Source organism: Cupressus sempervirens, chromosome 6 (genome assembly GCF_028749045.1).
Source record: "Cupressus sempervirens isolate cs-2001-9-10 chromosome 6, ASM2874904v1, whole genome shotgun sequence".
NCBI lineage: Eukaryota > Viridiplantae > Streptophyta > Pinopsida > Cupressales > Cupressaceae > Cupressus > Cupressus sempervirens.
The window spans coordinates 291994851-292015393 of NC_143123.1; the positions used below are offsets into that span (position 1 = coordinate 291994851).

Here is a 20543-nt window from a genome sequence, read left to right on the forward strand (position 1 = left end):
TTCACTGGATCTGCATTGTTTCTTGTTATATGGAAAGAGCAATCATTAAGTAAATAAAATTCAATAAATTCAGAATGAATAAATCTCTCATAAGAGAATACACTGTTAAAATTGGTGTATTCAACTACAACTGACATGCTTTAGTGATTTATGAAATTCAGGTACTTCGTGACCTGCTGGAATTTAAAAGTGACCGATCTCCAATTCCTGTGGGAAGAGTGGAGTCTGCGTTGACAATTGTCGAGCGCTTTTGCACTGGAGGCATGTCACTAGGAGCTATTTCAAGGGAAACACATGAAGCAATTGCAATTGCAATGAACAGAGTTGGAGGAAAATCTAACTCAGGGGAAGGGGGTGAGGTTAGTCATTATATCTAGATGAGTAGTTGTACATAAGGTCTCATGATAGTCAGAATGTTCTATTTCTTGTTAGTTGAGAACTTGTACATAATGGTCAAAATGTCAATCACAATATTCATCATAGTTGTGATTCATGTTTAGAATGATTCTGTAAATTCATACAGCATGTCCTATATGATCAGTTTATTACTTTCAACATCAGAGAAAATGTTAGTGTAACATTAATAATCATTTCTTTGAAGGATCCTGTGCGTTGGAAGCCTTTATCAGATGTTGTTGATGGATATTCACCAACATTACCGCACTTAAAAGGTCTTCAAAATGGAGACACTGCCACTAGTGCAATAAAACAGGTGTGTTATTTAATATTCTTCAAGTGATTGCTATGTCTGGCCTTATTTCTAATATTCTTTTAGGTTTTTGCACTCAGTATGTTAGACATTGCCTCTTTTCATGGTTTGGCATGTAGTTAATATTAGGAATGTCATCAGTTAAACTGAATGGAATCATGTGTAGCTTACTTCGTATTACCAAACTGAGGAATAACTTTACATGCTTGAATTCTCAAGTTTTATTGTTTATGCTGCTCCCTAACACATCTTAAAATTGTCTTTTGCACTCTAGTTGTTTTTATTTCTATTTTTCTAAAATTACTGTTTAAATCACAGCACTTTCAATCTGATCCACCATGCTATACCTAAAATATATAAAGACATTGGAAAACTGAATCTTAGTTTCATGTTGTCTTGCTTTCAGGTTGCTTCTGGACGTTTTGGTGTCACACCAACCTTTCTTGTTAATGCAGAACAGCTAGAGATCAAAATTGCACAAGGAGCAAAACCAGGAGAAGGAGGGCAGCTGCCTGGCAAGAAAGTTAGTGCTTACATAGCAAGATTGCGTAACTCCAAACCTGGCGTGCCCCTTATTTCACCCCCTCCTCACCATGATATCTATTCTATAGAGGACCTTGCTCAGTTGATCTTTGACTTGCATCAGGTATCTGTGGGCTGTAAGATATCACTATTATTATTTTAGGATGAATTAGCATGTAAGCATCCTTCAACTTAAATGATACATGCAGATAAGGATGCCTGAAAATTCGAAAACTGATGCGTGATAATTTCAGATTGTCTTAAATTCAAGTTGCTTTTAATGGTCCAGTCAGTTTTTCTTTCCAGTATCTGCAATGACTTGAAATGCGGTTGCCAGGTCAATCCAAAGGCAAAGGTTTCTGTCAAGCTTGTAGCAGAAGCTGGGATTGGAACTGTTGCCTCTGGAGTTGCAAAAGGAAATGCTGATGTAATACAGGTGGGATCATAATAATTCATTCACTTTTTTATCATAGTATAGCGTGGATATCTAAGGAGCATATCTAGATTAATATAGTTTAGGAAAATGACATCTCCTAGTTGCTTTCCTAGTTAGTATGGATGGACATTGTAAATTTAACTTGAATTAGGTTTGTAGGATATCTTGGGCTGATTTAGATGTGAAAGACAACTAATTTTAGTTAGTTAATTTGCTAAGATGATGAGAAGAAACCTTTCTAATGGATACAACATTACTTTGTTTGTGCAAAAAGAATTTACAAATAAACATCTCTCTCTCTCTCTCTCTCTCTCTCTCTCTCTCTCTCTCTCTCTCTCTCGCTATACAGAAATGCTTCCACATCAGATGATTTAGTGCTATCATTTGTGAAGGTAGTTATACTTACTACTGCCATAGACCTAGTTTAGCCTTTTGCCAACGGGAGATGAAGAAAGACTGAGCAAGGACTTTCTAAGTTAACTAGGGCACAAGTCAATGTGGGATTAACTTGCATGTTTAATTGGCTCTATAAAAGCAAAAGTTCAGTTTCTCTCAATTGAGTTTTTGACTGTGTCACTTCATGAGCAGGTGGGTATTATGAAAATATGGAAAGAAACTACACAGATTAGGGAGGAAGATGAGAAAAATTCTTGTTCTATAGATGCTTCACAGGAAGACTTAAGAGAAGTTTAGGCTTTTGAAGTGGATTATCTCCAATATAGCTGATTTTACTAGACAGTGGGACCTGTATGGTACACCATATCTTGTGTATTCCAGATTTCCTTTTTGTTTGAATCATTCTTCTGGATGTCACTGTACTTCTAACTCTTAGCATTACAATAAAACCATTCTTTGTACGAGATACTATAGATAATTTGCATTTTTCTTAGTTGCAATCTCCTCTTAGCATGTAGTCTTTTATAGTTTATTCCAAGCCATACAAGTTTAGTTGCTCTTTTTCTAATTTAGCAGTGGTATTTTTGGCATCATAGAAATCATTTCCACAGACTTCTTTGAGAAAATACAGATTATTCATGAGCTAAACTGTAGGTTTGCATTTTTTTGTCTTCACATTAAAACCATAGTAACACGGGGACGCGTCCCCCCCCTTTTTGCCCGACGTCTCGGAGACTTCAACGCACCGGAGACTTGGGGACTCCGTCTCCCCGTCCCCAGCGGTGCCACTAGATTCCACCACCTCCACCGAGGATGGGGGACATCCTGCTATTCACTATTTGCAAATTCAACTATTTATGTTTAATGTTCGATGTTCCAATTCAATGCAATGTTTCAAGTATTCACTCTTTTACATCTTTACATCCTATATTGCAATACATATTTTCATAACTAACATTTTTAAATACCATATGCATAGATATATACACCCCTCTTGTCCCCTGCCGCCGTCCCCCCACCGTCCCCCCGCCGTCCCCAAATTAAGGCCCCTCTGTCCCCCCGTCCCGGAAACTTGTCCCCCCGTTTCACCGTCCCCCCGTCCCTCAGGGTGGTGTAACTATGATTAAAACTTAAAAACATATAAACAAAAATGTCCAATATTTTCTTTCATGCTTTTTCATTTTGCAGTTAAACTTGAGCATTTGATATTTGTTTAAAAATTTAAATGAATCTAACATAGTGTAATCACAAGTGTTTAATTTTGTTTCATCGATTGTTTTAATTTTGTCTCATGGATTGTTTTAACCTTAGTTGTCGATTCAGATGCGGATCCGGAAGTTGATGTGGGATGCGGGAATTTTTTGGGGGAGGGGATGCAGATGCATATGGATGCGTACAAACACACACACACACACATATTAAATACACATTTATACTATGTATATGCAAACAGGTGAAAGAAATATAGAAAATTAAAACATTTGATAGCTTGTAATTTCACCAATACATATTTAGATACTCAATAACATAGTTGGAAAACTTGGAATCGAAAACAACTCGCCAAGCTCCCCAAAAGATTAATCGGGGCAAAATCGGCCATTTAAAAAAAAAATCGGAGAAACTTGGGAACCTAAAAAAAGCTGAAATTTAATTAAAAATACATTTTTTTTGCAAAATTCAATGAGAAAATGCATCTAATAAGTTAATTAAAGAGCACAAAATACACAAGCAGAGTTTAGATATATATAAATGCATAGTAGGTACAAAATCATTTTTATGCAGAATGCTGATGGCAGGAAGCAAAATAGTAAATAGTTTCAATCTGTCAAACTAGAAGTAAATACTAAATACATCAATATAATCACATCTTCCTCTTTCTAGCTGTACTAGCAAGAAAGAGAGGGGCTCTAGTCTTCAAAGAGGTGCCCCGCACTGGGATTGGGAGTGAGCTGCATGACTTTGAAGTCCGTGGTTGTGCCTCCTCACTCGACATCTCTATTGATTGGCTCAACATCTTGGAAGTGGATGTATCTCCTCCTATATGTGGCACTGGTAATACCTCCTCTAAGCTTGAATCATCATCGTCCTCGTCCTCAATGTCATCCATTGTGAAATGAAAATCTGTTCTAGCACCCCGCTCCATGGGCCTACCTCTCCAAATCAGCGATCTCATTTGCTGAAAACAATGGACTTGGCACTGTGTCATCCAATCAGAAAAAGGATCTATCTCTTCCAGATCAAGTGGACCAGGTAGTGCTGAACTCTATGCCCTTTTTATAGGCAACTTAAGATTATAGTGTGCATAAACAGGGTCATTAAGCCATCTTTGAGTCATTTTGTTTCTTTTCTTTGTGTGGATGTACTCAAATAAGCTCCAAATGTGCTCACAATGGGATGTGCTACAAGATTAACATAGGACTCTAAGAGAAAAATTCCTTAAATTGAGGGTATTGCCACCCTAACTTACCCACTAACCATCTACAAAACAAAATATAATAAGTTATAAAGCAATGAATAAACTTATCAATTTGCAAAAGTTTTAAAGTTTGACTCTTTACCTAGTGCTTGAGTAGCTCTTTCTCTCTTTGTTTGCATAGAAGAGAACAAATACCCCTCAATTCAAAATAGACTTGTTGTTCAGTCACAACAAGGTCTCTCTCTACTTCATTGGATATCATTCTCTCAATGCATTTAGAGAGACCTTCCTTGACCTCCCCATTAGGATCTACGTAGGAATCATCAGCCCTAAAACAAATTGAAAATGAAATCAAGTCTTACTACACAAACTTAAAAAATAAAGTAAAATAAAGTCTTAGTAAAATCTCAAGGAGAATCATAGTACTTGAATTTTGAGTCGAGGAAATAGCCTCCTGCATGAATGGGTTGGTTGAACATATTGTTCGACCTCCTATTAATTATATCCCAAATGGGGTCAAATTTGAGTATGTCTGCATGGTAGTAATTTCTAATAGCCTCTTTGGCCTTATCCATGGTCTCATAAAGACCTCCCATTGGGAATTGTTTCCCATCACATATGAGCAGGACTCTAACCAGGGGCATAGACATCTACATTTGAAATTTGAAAAATACAAATTAGTTAATAACATAATAAGTTACGAACTAATAATGAAACTTGAATCAACTAAAAAATTAATGTTTTGATTCTTGAAGTTACCTCCACAATCTCCTTAGCCTTTGCAAAAATACTATCATGAAAGACTATCTGTGCCACAACCACTCCTTCAGGCTTCTTTGAGTAAGGTGAAGGAACCCAATCAGCACACAAACATTTGTTTTAAAGCAAATATTTGTTCAAGAATACTTTGCAGTGTCAAGAACACCATTGCAAACCTTTTCATAGCCAGTCTCACCAAATCTTTGCCTTTAGTGGTCTTTCTCATTAAACTAAGAACCCATGGGTGATTATAGATATATTTGGTGACTCGCCTATCATCATCCATAACTAGACTCACCCGATCAAGTTTTCCTATGTCCTCCAAAAGAAGGTCAAGGACATGTGCTGCACAAGGTGACCAAAAAAGTGTGAGATGCCTCTCTTGGAGGATTCTACTTAAAAGATTAGTAAAAAGTCAATAATTAGTTACAAACTTTCCATATTTACATCAAATCTAAATTGAATAGTACCATAGCATTACATTCATGATTCATATTGAACATAAAAAATTATATTTACCTGCTGCCACATATGTTTTTGCATTATCTGTGATGATTTGCACCACATTCTCTACTGCCACCTCCATAACAACATTCTCCAACATTAAAGCCAATGTGTGTGCATTTTTCAATTTGTTGGAGGCATCAATAGATTTCCAAAACACCACATCATCTTTGCAAGCAACCAAGAAATTAATAATGGTTCCACTTCTTCCATCTGTCCACCCATTAGATAAAATGGTGCAGCCATATTTCTTCCATTCTTTCTTTAGGTCTTCTATCAATACTCTTGCCCTACCAATCACATTGTCAAGCAACCTATAAAATTTAGGTGTAATAAAGTGTTAGTAAAAAAATAGGAAATAACAATTAAGATTTAAAATATAACAATGAACTGAAGTGAATCTCAATTATTTATAGTTATTACATGGTAAATTACTAACCTTCCACTCAAATCCTTGCAAGAAGGTGGCATGTACCCTTTGCCTGATATTGAAATTGCATTCACCAAATTCAACCAATAGGGACTATCAGCCAAATTCATTAAGAAATTGTTGAAAAACCAAAAATTAGCTACTACAGTATCAGTTTTCTCATGCACCTCCTTGTTCCATCCAATGCCCTCCAATGATGGCTATGATCTAGCTATGTTTTGGGACACAAAATAACTCCCTATCCCTAATGAAGATGGTGATGAAGAACTAGGAAATGTAGAAGAAGTGGAATCAACAAAAGAGGCACTTTGTTTGCAGATCTGCAGGCCACGAAGAGATCCTGGTATGCTCTCAAGTGCTTCTTCTTCTTGCATATCAAAAGGAGCTCCTTGAGATTCAGCTATGGCTGCCCTCATAGCTAATTTCGCCCTCTGCCTATTCAATTTTTTCTCTTCAATAGCTACAAGTAGGGCATTGATGAATCTTTTTTCTTCTTCAGTTACCTTGAGACAAGGATTTGAATCATGTTTCTTATGCCTACAAGGTGGTATTTGAAGCAGTTTATGCCTCTAAAAATAAGTTTTTCACATGGAATGCATATAACCTTCCCAACATCATTTGGAGTTTCATAGGCAAACCGCCATGCCTTATCTCCTGCTTTTTTGGGTCGAGTACCAATATATCCAAAGGAGCATGGTGTTTGTGGTCACACTTCCTGTAGATCTGTCACACTTTTTTACTATTTAATTGCTGCCCTACACATAAATTTAGAGAAAATGAATAAACAAAGTTAGAACTTGGAACTTACAAGTTAGATTATGAGTACGAACTAAACAAACTAAACGAACAAATAAGGTTTGTTTTTAGAAAATATTACATATTCTTCAAAAACAATTGTCAAACATAGAGCTGAATGACTTTCAAATGATTCAAACATAAAGTTAAAATGCTTTCAAATGATTTGAATTCATTTACAAGAAATAAGAAAAGAATAGAACATTTTTTAAAACTATAAAAACAATCTTAGCAAACCAACCTGGAAAGAGGTTTGTCTTCTAAAACCGGTTAGACCACTCAAATCTGTCTTGAATCACTTGCAATCATCTAAAAATGTCTCCAAGCCTTCTTCTCTCCACACCTCAAGCCTCTAAAATGCACAAATGCAACTGGCATTGCAAAAATACAATTTTTTTGCCCTATATTATTGGGCTAGCACGCAGGGGCTATTTTTCTATTGTTTCGCAAGTTTTTAAGAAAAACTCGCCGATTACTTGTCAAGTGGTTGGTAGTTTTTTGCCTCCTGTCGAGTTACGGATTCTTACAAGTTTTCCGGCGAAAAACTTACGGACCTCAAAAACTCGGCAAGTGTTGGAAATTTGCCGATTAAACGACGATTGTTTCGACCATGCTCAATAAGACTATAAAATATAAACCATATCAGTGATATGACTATCATATGCATCTATGTTCATGATTCCAAATCCAAATCAACAAATCATCACAACTATAAAATCAAAATATAGTTTATCATCCAATGAAAATGTCACAACTACAAAATCAAAATATAGTTTTGTTGTCTTACATTTTGTGGCATGCCACAAAATGTAGGTAACAGTATGAAACTTTTTCAACTTAGTTTCACATTTCTCTGTGTTTAGTTCATTCTTTAATTGGTTAGTATTGATGAACCAATCGATTCGAATTGATATAATGAATCCTTTTACTGAATGCTTTCGTCAAGTCTTTTTAATTTTTTCTATTTTTCGAGCCTATGCTTGATTTTGAAGCCTTCAACGTCCTTTTCATCGATTTTGAGTGTGTGTGTTGGTTTTGGTCCTTTGGTTTAACTCAAATTATTTCTTTCAGTTTTCCCTTTGATTTGATCCAGTGTTACGAGACTCGGACTTGCTTCTGACTCGGAAAGTCAAAATCCGACTCGGACCAGGACTCGGTGACCGGACTCAGCAAGGACTTGAAAAATTGAAAAACTCATGAAATTCAAAGATTTATAAGGATCTTTTAGTCAATTAACATCAAATACACAATAATTGAGATAAATATAAGCTACTTAATACACACACAATTTTGTATAGATCACATAAGTATAAAAGCGAATTTTTGAAAGAAAAAAAACTAAATAACATAATATAAAGTTATAAACTATAAAGTAATAAACATAATGTCACTCCAATATCAAAGACTCAAATGTCTACAACATTCATGGATTACAAAATCCATGGTATCAAATCCAAATGTTCAAAACATATATCAAAATAGCAACTAGAGCCATCCTCTATGTCCTCCTACGAGTGCGCCTAAGATAAGTCATGGAAGACTCTAGAGCCATCCTCTCTGCCTGTGTCTGAGGCTGACCCTGAACCTCCTCCTCATCCTCATCATCATCATCCTCCTCACACACATAATCCTCGTCATCAGCTTGGGATCCATCACTCCTAGCCTCAGGGTCCTCCACTCTGTCTCCTCGTGCTCTAGCCTCCTCAACTGCCATCGCTGTTGCCTCAGCCTCTCAATCCACTTGATCTACCCACTCCACATCTTCATCACTGAAGACAGAATCATCCACCTCTGTGTTCCACTCTGCATGAGGATCAACATTCTCTAATACAATTGGTGTTGTATCGGTGCCAAGGATCTGTCTATGGCGAAGGCGAAGGTTGTAGTGAACAAAGACAATATCATTTAATTTTTGCACTGCCAACTTATTGCGCTTCTTTGAGTGTATGTGCTAAAAAAGACTCCAATTACGTTCACATCCTGATACACTAGATGGCTGGCTCAAGATGCGAATCGCAATCCTCTGTAAATTTGGCACCTTTGTGCCAAACATCTCCCACCATGCATCTGAAACAAGAAATTTTTGAATCATATCAATAACTTTGAATTTATGAAATTAAGATGGTAATAGAATTACTATTAGAAATTAGGATATAGAATCAATGATTTTTAGTGTTTACTAGGCATCAATGCTGTCCTATTTTTCTTGCACAACTCTTGTGCAAATAAGTCCCCTTGAGCTTTCTTAAATAGCTCAATCTCACGGACTATATCTGTGCTAACTGCTGAATCAGGTGACATTCTCTCTACAACATCGTAGAGGCCACTCCACACCTCATCATCAGTCTTGAAATGTGGGTTGAATTGGTATGCTGGATTAAGGAAGTAGGCCGCTGCATGTATAGGCCTGTGAAGTAGATTGTGCCATCGTTTATCAATGACATCCCATATAGGCCCATACCTATCTCGATTCCTTGCAAAAAAAAAAAGCAAATGGCCTCCTTCACCCTATCCATGCCTTCATAAATGTAGCCCATTGAGGGCTTCTCTCCATCAGCAGTTCGTAGAAGAACAATAAGCGGCTTTACAAACTGCAATCATTATGAAAGTTGGAAAAAAAAAATCAGCTTTAAGTTTTTTCTTTAAAAAATGAACAATAATTTATAACATAATTTCATAAACAAAATAAAGTTGAAATGAGGACAAAAAGGAAAATTACTGTCACAATATCAGCAATCGGTGTCCAAAAAGAAGGCTCGTCAAAAATATGATCAGTTGCAGCAATCCCTTAGTGGTCTTTGCATATGATGATGCAAGCCACTCCTCACTGACAAACATGCGTCTCAAACCTCCCTTTGAATCAAGCAAGGATTTCAATGTGAGGAAGTTGGTTGCAAATCTAGTGACCCTTGGACGAGACAATTCCCTTTGCTCATTGTGTTTCCTCATGAAATTGAGGACCTATGTATGATTATATATGAATTTGCATACACTCCTTCTTCGCTTTATAACTGTTTTGATCCAAGGGAGTTTACCAAGATCCTCTAACATGAGGTCAATATAGTGAGCAGCACAAAGGGTCCAAAATAGGTGAGGGTGTCTCTCCATAAGAAGCTTTCCTACAGCAACATAATTTGTTGCATTATCAGTAACTATTTGCACCACATTCTCTTCACCCACATCCTTTATCACTTCATCCATTATCCCACAAAGATATTCAACATTCTTTGTTTTTCCTGAGGCATCAATGCATTTCAAAAAAATCGTGGCACCTAAAGAAAAAGAAACAAATTAGTATAATGATTAATGATAAATCATAATTTATAAATTCAAAATTTATAAACTTAATCACTTAAGTACAAATTCTACTTCTAAATTTTTAATGTCTAAGACTCTAAATACAATTACAGTTTACCTGATGAAGAAACAAAAAAGTTGAGAAGTGTTCTACTCCTATCAGTCCAACCATCAGTCATGATGGTGCAACCTTTTTTCTTCCACACCTCACGTTGCTTCGTGATTTCAACTTGTACATCAGCCACCCTTTGGTTCAAAATAGGGCCTCTTAGCTCTTTAGCACTAGGGGCTTTGAACCTCGGACCAAAAACAGCAACAGCATCGATTCCAATTTGCCAATAAGGGGACCTAAAACAAATAGAATAAAATTTAAAGTTAAACAAATTAGTATATTATAAATAAATTTGAAAAGAAAATACAAATTAAAATAAACAAAATAAACATATTATTGAAAGCTGAAACTTGTAACTTTGAAAGCAAGAGGAGACTTAAATTTAAATTTACATAAATAATTACCTTGCTGCATTGAATGAAATGTTATTGTAGATGAAGAAGTCCCCAAGTGCCAATTTTGCATAATCATGTTTATCCTTGTTCCAACCCATGCCCTCAGGTGATGGCTGTGAACTTGGAGCCGTGTGTGGAGCAAACATAGAATCAAGTGTCAATTTTTGCTTACGAATGCGAGGCCCAATGCTCACACTCGTAGAAGCAGTGGTATCCATAGGTGGAGTAGGGGATAATGAAGAGCGAAAACTAGAAGACCCCTGTTGAGCTCCGGCTAGTTGTGCCATTTTTTCATGTTGCTTCTTTTTCAATTCCTTTTGCTCCATTTTTTTCCTCTAAAAGAGTTTGCATGTCTCGCACAACATCTTGGGATACATCTTTGCATTTTTTAGCATCACGTCTAAGTATATGTGCTAAGTGATACTTCAATCTATTTATTCCTCCCCCATTATATACCACACCACAATGCCAACATGTAACAACTCTCTTTTTGTGCCCCGAGATGGCATGTTTCCAAGCCCTATCCCATGCTATTGCACTTGGGTCTACATTAGGGTTAAATGGAGGCCTATTTCCACTTCCCCCACCTTGTTGTTGAGACATTATATCAAATTTCAATAAGTTACTGTTCGCTGTCAGCCTGCTGCAATATGAATGTAAACAAAATGAGAAGTAAAAAAATAGTAGACTAGTAGTAGAGAGTAGAGACCAAACAAATTTAAACAAAATGAGAAGTAAAAATACGAATTTAAAAGTTCAAAACATACTATAAAACAACACAAAGAAATGCAACAACAACTTGTAGCTTACCTCTTCAAATTTGCACAAGCAATGGAAATGCAAGTTTGTGGAAACCTCCTCCAAATGCTCCCTTAAGCTCCTCTCAATGCTTTAATGCAAGCTAGAAAGATGCACAAACCATTAGCAATCAATATGGGAGAGCAAACCGGTTTGTTGATTTCTTTCTCAAAACCCCAATATTCTTCTCTAACTCTTTCCTCTCCTTTGTGAGCACAAGCAAATGGTGGAATGACCTTTCTAGGTCAATAACATGTTATACAAACCAAAAAAGTCCTATTAAACAAAGCATTTTTATGTTTTTTTGGTCTTTTCCATCTCACCCGTCGACAAGAGTCCTGGCATCGGGACTCACCGAGTTTGGCGAGTCCATAGACTCGCCGAGTTCAACTGGACTCTGCCAGCACTCGGCAGAGTCCGAGTCCAGAGGCAGTCTGCTTCAGAAAAGTGGACTCTGCCTCGGACTCGCAGAGTCCAAGGTTGACTCGGCGAGTCCTGTTACTCTGATTTGATCTATCTTAGGGCTTAGTCAAAATTGGCAATCAAAAGATATGAACATTTTAGTGTCGAAAAGGTGGAGTCTCTAAGTGCAACTACACGAATTAAAAATATTATGTTAGAGTTTTAAGTTGACATGTACTTTTTGAAAAATTTAACATAAATTCACTTTATGTTATGTTTTTAAGTTACTTTGTCATTTTGATTTTTCACTTAAAGTAACTATAGTGCACTTTATGTTATATTTTTATGTTGTTATTTTTTTATCTTTCACTTAAGTGACTATATTAGCTATATAGTGTAATTTAATTTTTTTTTTTTAAATCAAATGCTCTAGTTAATATTACTTCTAAAATGATATTCGCACATTATATTTTAAATATGGTAGTGTAAATGTTATTTATGACTTATTTAAGTAACATTTCATCAAAAATTAAATTGACATGTGCTTATTTAAATCACAAGTTGTAAAATTTAACCTTTAGGCCCATTTGCATATTTTTAAAAAAAAATGCAAATGCATCTAAAGAGTGAGCTTTTGAACTAAAAGCAGGGCAATGCCTTCAACTTAAAATGTGCAATCACTCTCCTAGAGTGAGCAATGCATATTTGAGTTTTTAAAATGTGCAATGACCCTCCCAGAGTGACTTTTGCATGTTTTTTAAATATGTAATGGCACTTGGAAAATGCATTTTTGCCTTGAAACATGATTTTGAAATATGCAAGAGTGTATTTTGCATGAAAAGATCGATCGCATGCGTTTTAAAACATGTAATGGCACTTGGAGAATGTGTTTTGCATATGTTTCATGCATTTGGAAATGATGAACCCGAATTTAAAAGAAGGGCAAAACACTCCATGTTTTTCCTCTCCAAGAACACGTTTTTCACTAAAAACGAGCAAATGTGCCCTGATATGGCTTGAAATCCCCAAGAAAAGGGTCGTTTTTGCATCTCTTAGCATTATAATGCCCTAGGCGTTAAATCTCATGCAAAAAAAGTTCATTTCATGCCATTTTTGAGTCACGGTTTTGTGAAAAACGCCCAGATTTGGGGCAGTTTTGATCACTTTTTGGCCTAAATATAAGTCATTTTGAGGTTTTGATCCATATATATGCTATTGAAGAACACATTTTTGCCTTTAGATATCAAAAAAGCTTCATTTCATGCATTTTATGAATTACGTTTTTGCTAAAAACGCTCAGAAAATTGGGTTTTTTATTCACTTTTATGCGTTTTAAAGTCATATTTTTGCATTTGGGTCCATGTATTAGCATTTGGGGAAGTCGTTTTTGCATGCACAAGTCAAAAATGATCATTTTATATGCATTTGTGAGCCACGTTTTTGCAAAAACGACCCAAATTTTTGCATGAAAAAGTCACATTTTTTTTAGAAACTTTTAAAATGGCATTTTCAGCCCATACGTTTGGATCAATTGGGGTTTTTTTTGAGTTTTAATGCATGCTATTACTTTTGGAGACCACCATTTTGGCATTCTCATGTCAAATCGAACCATTGATGTCCGTTACTTGCAAGTGCGAAGAGAGTCAAAAAGTTGTTTGAAAATCTGGATTTGAGAGAGAATTGGTCTTCAAGATTATAAAACTTGCTATTTTGACTTTTTGATCTCCAAATAAGTGGGGATTTTCATACTTGCTCATCAATTCATGCTTATCTTGCTATTTCCATGCATATTATGGCTTGTTATTGCACATTTGTCCAAATTTATGTAATGAAAAGTGCATTTTGCTTTAAAAATGATGAAAACTCTCATTTTCACACTTTTGGAATTTTCTCAAATTCCAAATTTGGGTTTGCATTTGAAAGCAACTTGCTTGTTGACATGTTTAAGTTTAAGACCAAAGGCACGTGTTTCTTTTGTGCTTGTTTTTGTTGTTTGTTTGCCTGCTTTCTCATTTTTCTGCATTTGGAAGAAGTTGAAAGTTCTTTCTCAAGAACTTGAGCATGTTTCACTTAACTCCACCTTCCACCTCTTCATGCAAGTGCATCGTTTCATTCCATATATCACCATTACATGCCAAGACACGTTGCATCCATTCCTTTCATATGCAATTACACTTCAAGAGCAATTACATGTAATTCCACTTTTCATGTCATGACACTGCATCTCATTCTCCACATGTGATTACACGTAATCTCACCCTCCATCCGCACTTACATGTAATCTCGTCCTTCTTCCTCATTTACACTCATTTCCATCTTTCAAACCTAAATGCATGTTCGTTTTACATGTAATTCACTTTACATGTAATGACATCTAGAGAACCCGTTTTTGACTGAAGGTCTCACTTTTAAAGTCAAAAGTTATCATTTGCATGCATTCCCATGCACCTATCCTTCATTCCTTGAGGCTTCTTAGCAACTCGTCCTTTTCCCATATGTATTTACATGTCATCTATCTTCTTATGTCCCATTTTATCCCTCTGCATGTACTTTCCATATCACATCCAATTCATTGCATATGTTTGACGCATATCTGATCAATACTCTAAATATATTGTTCCTTAGAGATCCATTTTGCCAATATTGTTATGGAGTCGGAATTCATATCTTCCAATGATGGATTCAATTCCGTTGAAACTTTCATGTTGCAGCAAGTCAAGATATGCCAGGATTTCTATAAAGAATGAAACATCTAGTAAGGAAGGTGTGCTTCAAATCAAAGAAGCGGTAATTCTTTTGTTCTCAATTTTCTCAATGGTTGTTTGAGAACTTGAGTTCGTAATGGAATACGCCAAGCACTTTGCTTTAAAAAAAAGAAAAAAATAAAGAAAAGTTAAAGGTGTTGATGGAAAGTTATTTCGAGTTTACATCCGGACACCGTCAAGAAGGTTTTCAAAGTGTTAGAGATTCCATAAGTCAATCTACAAAGGAGAATTCACAACTTGAGCAAGAAAAGCTTGATCACATCAACTTTTCAAATGACAATGGACAATTCATCAAAGAGAGTCAGAGGCTATCAAAAGACGCAACACCATGGTTATTAAGGTGAAGGCAGTGACACAAAATACAGGAACTCCCGATCTTGTAATCATCTAGGATAACATCGTCAAGAACAATGCCCTTCAGAGCAATCCTTAGGATTGTTTCATTTCTCTTCCATCTTTCTACTTCTTTCATGTTTGCAATTAAAGAGGATGTATTACATGATAATGTGTAATTAGTAATTACATGTATTATGATTTACATGTGTAATGACATGTAATCCAATAATTTCTCTTGTTAGTTAGACTGGGTCAAATTTGGTAGAGTTACTCCCACTTTTTTCCTCCACTTGTTTCTCAACCCCTTTGCCTATATAAAGTAGTGCCCTCTCATTGTAAAAATCATCTTTTATTGTATGCAAGAAAGCTCTACCAGACTTGTGCAAGCATAACTTTGATTGTGTAGTATGAATTTGAGAGAAAAGTGAATAAAAGAAGCAATTGGATTCGAAGCTTTGACTGGAAGCAATTGTGATAGAGAAAATTAGAAGCTTTGACCGTAATTTTTGCCTATAGTCTTTGATTCATGTTATTATTGTGTATTCAATAATAGAGCATAGTGATTTAAGAAACAACTGGAGCCAAAGCTTTGACTGGGAGTGGTTGTGCAATACATAGACTATGAGCTTTGACTGTAGCTTGTATTACCATCTCAAATTCATGAAAAATACTTAGAATTCCCTACTTCTAAAAGTCTTTATGCCCCAATGGTCGAGGTTATTCTTAAAGAATAGGATACAACAGGACTTAGAGCCAAACTGGTACGCTTTCAGCTAGCCTTTGAGTTAGTGTTAGTTTATTGGTATCACCATTTAAAACTTTAGATAGAAGTGTAGTTTGAGGTTTCATCTTGCCCATTACTCGCTCTGTGGGTGAGTGGATTCTTTCCTAAAAGCTAAGAGGAATGATTATTGGTAACACCCCTTACAAAATCTCTCAACTTCTTGCTTACCTTGAGTTGATCCAAGGAACGATGAGAAGGGGGAGACTTCTCTTTAAGGTAGGAGAGACTTTGTCTCACACGCTGTGGCTGGTCATCCTATTTTGCGATTGGATTTTACCCAAAACTACCAGTTGTAAAATATCCACCTGACAAGTTTATTATTCAATGTTTATCAATTTGAATCCAAACCATATGGATTCACAAAAACTCATCATCATCTCCATCTCAAAAAAATTCATGAAAGAACACAAGAATCCGATAAAATGCTTACCTTAGTTGCTTAAAACTCATCTTTGGAAGCTATCCCTTGCTCTACGAACGATCCTCTTTGAAAACAATCAAGTTTCCTTCAAAATGCAAAATGGAGAGCAAATGAGAAAAAGAGAGGAGCTGCAAACAAAATGGAAGCAATAGTGGTCGAATGGCCTCTTTTAGGCCCATTTTAGGTTATTCAAGGGAAAATAGACTTAAATTTCCCCATGTGCTTTATAAGACACTTACATGGGGAAAAACACCAAAAAACGCATTTTTTGCAGTTTTTTGGGCATTCTTGTGTTTGGATACCTACGGATGCTCCTGGATACGTCCGGAAGCTCGCCGGAAGCATCCACCTCCGCTGGTTTCCGCTCCCGCATCCAGCCTCTAGGGCTACGCATCGGCTTCCAAGGTTTTAATTTTAGAGAGTAGAATATAGATATTTGTTCTTCGCATTCTCGTAGGACATATTGCCAAGTATTCTTGCATGACTTGTCTATTATTTGTGCTTGATTAGTTTCAGTTTCAAGCATTTAGATTAAACTTTGAGAGGCATACGTTGCTATGAACATGACTAAACTCTTTTCATTTCTTTCTGGTTTGTTGAGTTTGTCATTCTAGTCTATTCTATGGTAGAACATACTTAAAGTTTAATTCTATATCCAATTCGGTTGTGCAGTCTCAGAAAAAAATGTGGTTGACCTTAGATCCTCAAACTGGTTTTTCTCCCTTTCCAAGGCAATTCTAATGACATTGCTATGACATGAGATTGTTTATACTCTAAAGCCGGTAGGAACCTTTTGAATTTCAAATTCCTGATTCCATCTTTGCATGGTTATATTCAGAGAATTTGAAAGATGGAGAGCGATGATGAGGCTCAAAAGAGAATTGCCATCTTTTGGCCTTCCAACAAATCCTACTCATTGAAAGAAGGATTCAAAAGCAATTATTTGTATGTTGATGAAGCAAACAGGAGTTTTCTCTTGTAATTTGGTGTCATCCTTGATTAGCAGCACACTCTTGTTAAAAGTTAACTCTTTACTCCCAAAACATTGTTGGAATATGAGCACCTAATAAATGCAGGGTGGTTCTTGAGCCACACATCTCACATCTTCTAAGTCAAGAAAAACATTTCTGACTTTTCTGTATTTGTGGCATCTGATAAATTGCAATTATGTATGAAAATTGTCATTGCATGAGGCTTTAGCATTAATAAAAATAAATTGATAAATTGTTTCTTCAATAATGCTGTATTCTTCTGTTTGCTCAAGAGTAGCGCTCTGGAAGCATAAATTTCTGCCAGTGTCATTAAACTTTATTGGAAGAAATTGTTTATGGACCTTTTCAGTTTCCAACTGGATCAACATTGTTCTGTTTTAACTCTTTTGGAGGGACTGTTGGTATCCCCCCTTTCCCAAGGACATGTGGTGGACTTGGATGGAGTCATTAATTAGTGGGCAATTTCTTGATAAATACTGGCAATGGAATGTCATATAGCTTCTACAGAAGATTGCACATACCTTTCGTAATGGTCATACGGCTTTCCTCACCATAAGCATTGGTAGTACATACTAGAATCAATAAGCATTAGCTTTTTCTTGCTTTAAACTTTTAATTTGTAATTTATTTGCCTTGCATCAGAGCAACAAGGAAATTTGTCTGTGATGCAGCCAGATTTTGTAATGAATTTGTTTATAGCATTAAATTAGTCAACATCACCATACAGGGATAAATCGTTCATGTGATCTCAGAATCATGATAGCTTTATTTTTATAGTTTTATATGGATACCAGGTTTCAGATTGTTTCTTAATATATTAATAACTGATCTGCAGATATCTGGACATGATGGGGGCACTGGAGCAAGCCCAATAAGTTCTATAAAACATGCTGGTGGTCCTTGGGAGCTTGGTCTTACAGAGACTCATCAGGTAAGTTCTATTTGTCTAGGAGTAGTTACAACAACTTCAGATGTAACAGGAAGGCATTTTCTTTTGCTTTTAGAATTGCTGTTGAAATTTAATGGAATGTTTTGCCCATTGACAGACACTTATTGCGAATGGTCTGCGGGAGAGAGTTGTTCTTAGGGTTGATGGTGGCTTCAAAAGTGGAGTCGACGTAATGTTGGCAGCCGCAATGGGTGCAGATGAGTATGGGTTTGGCTCAGTGGCTATGATAGCCACTGGGTGTATAATGGCTAGAATCTGCCACACAAACAATTGTCCTGTTGGTGTTGCTAGCCAGGTATGCTGGACACTAAATAACTAGACTTTACGTTCTTACCAGGTTAAACCTAAACGTTTAATATTTATATCTTTATTTATGCCTACAATTGATTATATATATGTTTTTTATTTTCCTGTGTAGAGGGAGGAATTGCGTGCACGGTTTCCTGGTGTCCCAGGAGATCTGGTGAACTTCTTCCTATATGTTGCAGAAGAGGTGGGCTCCTTAAAAATTCTTATTTCTGGTTTCTGCCCATACTGTTTGACCATGAACAATCCAAAATCCCAATCATGGCTAAATTACATCATATCTTAGCAGTGGAACACATTCTTTGTAAAGTGGACTCATTTTTTGAGCTTGACAATATTATGGCATCTTTCAAAGTCGTTTATTATATTTTTTTTGTTCCAGTGTGTACAGTTGAAAGAGTTCTGCTTATTTTCTGTATCCTTTAGCTTCATACTTCTTGGAAAGTTCTCATTTTATGAGTTTCTGGAAAACTCCAGATTATTTGCAAACTTTTCCTGTCACTGCAGTATATTTTAACATAGTTCATGTGCTCTTTTAGAAGATACTAGCAATTGTTATTGCCTTTGTGATTTTCTGAGAACTGTCTATTTTCAGGTTAGAGGCATTCTATCAGAGCTAGGATATGAGAAGCTGGATGATATTATTGGAAGAACAGATTTGCTAAGGCCAAGACATATCTCTCTCATGAAGACCCAGCAACTTGATCTAAGTTACATCCTTTCTGTATGTATCTTTATGCTAGGCCAAGAAAGGGTTAAAAGAAGCATCCTCTTTTTAGCCTTTATTATATCATATATGTAATGTTTGATGCAAGTTACTGATGTTATTTTATTGTTATTTATCCCAGAGTGTTGGTTTACCAAAATGGAGTAGCACAAACATAAGAAAGCAAGAAGTTCATACAAATGGACCTGTTTTAGATGATATTTTGCTGGCAGATCCTGAGGTGAATATTTTTCTGTGTTTCCCTAGATGATACTAAAGACATCATCTGTTCTTTTAATGGTATTGAAGTCTAAGCCAAATCTTAACTTAACTGCAACCTATATTGCTATCTCTTAATTCTTTTATGATCTATGATTCTATGCATGTCATAGTGCTTGCTTAAATGACCTGTCTTTACCTAACCATATATGAAAAATGCATGATGAATAACTCCTTTGTGTATGAGGATGTGTGCAAACATACCTCGGGGAACTACTTGTCCAATAACTTAGCACTGAAATATTGGCAAGTATTTCACTTTAAAACGTGTGCATAACTCATGAAAAACCGGCGCATCCATGGCAAAATCCCAGCAGGCATTGAAAAATTAGTCTAGCCAAGAAAACTTGTAGTCTTACTGTTGACAGTTAATATTTAGAAGTGATGACATTATGAAAATATGATTCACATCTTGTATCATATCAAAGTACATGCCAAGGATGCTGCCCTTAAATCTCTTAACAAATGTTGCCCCTCCACTGTTCTTGTAATATCCCACCTCCTTTTGTAATTTTCAAATTTGTTGCAGAATATCTGACTTTGTTTTCAAGGTTTTTGAGTTTTCTTAATGTTCCATCTTTGTGTATGTTTTCTGAATTCTTTAATTGAAATATTGCTTGAATGAAGGATTATTATTTTGCTAAGAAAGAATTCAAATTGCTCAATGAACTACAAACTTTTAGGATTAATTAAGAACTATAAAATATCATTTTCAAACATTCAACATCTGATCAATATTTTCAGAATTCTGGTTTAAACTGTCTTCAAACAGCAGCAATTGCAATGGTAATTTTGAAAGAATCTAGCAAATCAAACCCTTTGACTGCATGCCTAGGGTTAGGTGAGTAACACAAACTAAAATGCTCTCTAGGAAAACCTATTTTCTGATATTAATGTCTACAAAATCATGCACAAACTGGAACGGCCTGCTGCACTGAAGAACTTAGAACTGAAGTGTCATGTCTACATTCTTGTACTCCAATTTTATGAAGTCTTTGGAGAGACAAAATTGCAATAATCAATCAAAAGAACAT

At 36.0% G+C, this 20543-nt stretch overlaps 1 protein-coding gene across 1 annotated transcript in view; it reads left to right on the forward strand.

The window, feature by feature from the left end:
- Window positions 1-20543, forward strand: part of LOC149552360 (ferredoxin-dependent glutamate synthase, chloroplastic-like) — a 290054-nt gene that overhangs the window by 194135 nt on the left and 75376 nt on the right. Inside the window, exons 19-27 of the mRNA XM_089787902.1 lie at window positions 162-359; window positions 602-712; window positions 1116-1355; window positions 1569-1667; window positions 18105-18200; window positions 18316-18513; window positions 18637-18711; window positions 19120-19248; window positions 19373-19471. Of these exons, the coding sequence (XP_089644028.1) occupies window positions 162-359; window positions 602-712; window positions 1116-1355; window positions 1569-1667; window positions 18105-18200; window positions 18316-18513; window positions 18637-18711; window positions 19120-19248; window positions 19373-19471 (1245 nt within the window). The remainder of the gene's footprint in view (window positions 1-161; window positions 360-601; window positions 713-1115; window positions 1356-1568; window positions 1668-18104; window positions 18201-18315; window positions 18514-18636; window positions 18712-19119; window positions 19249-19372; window positions 19472-20543) is intronic.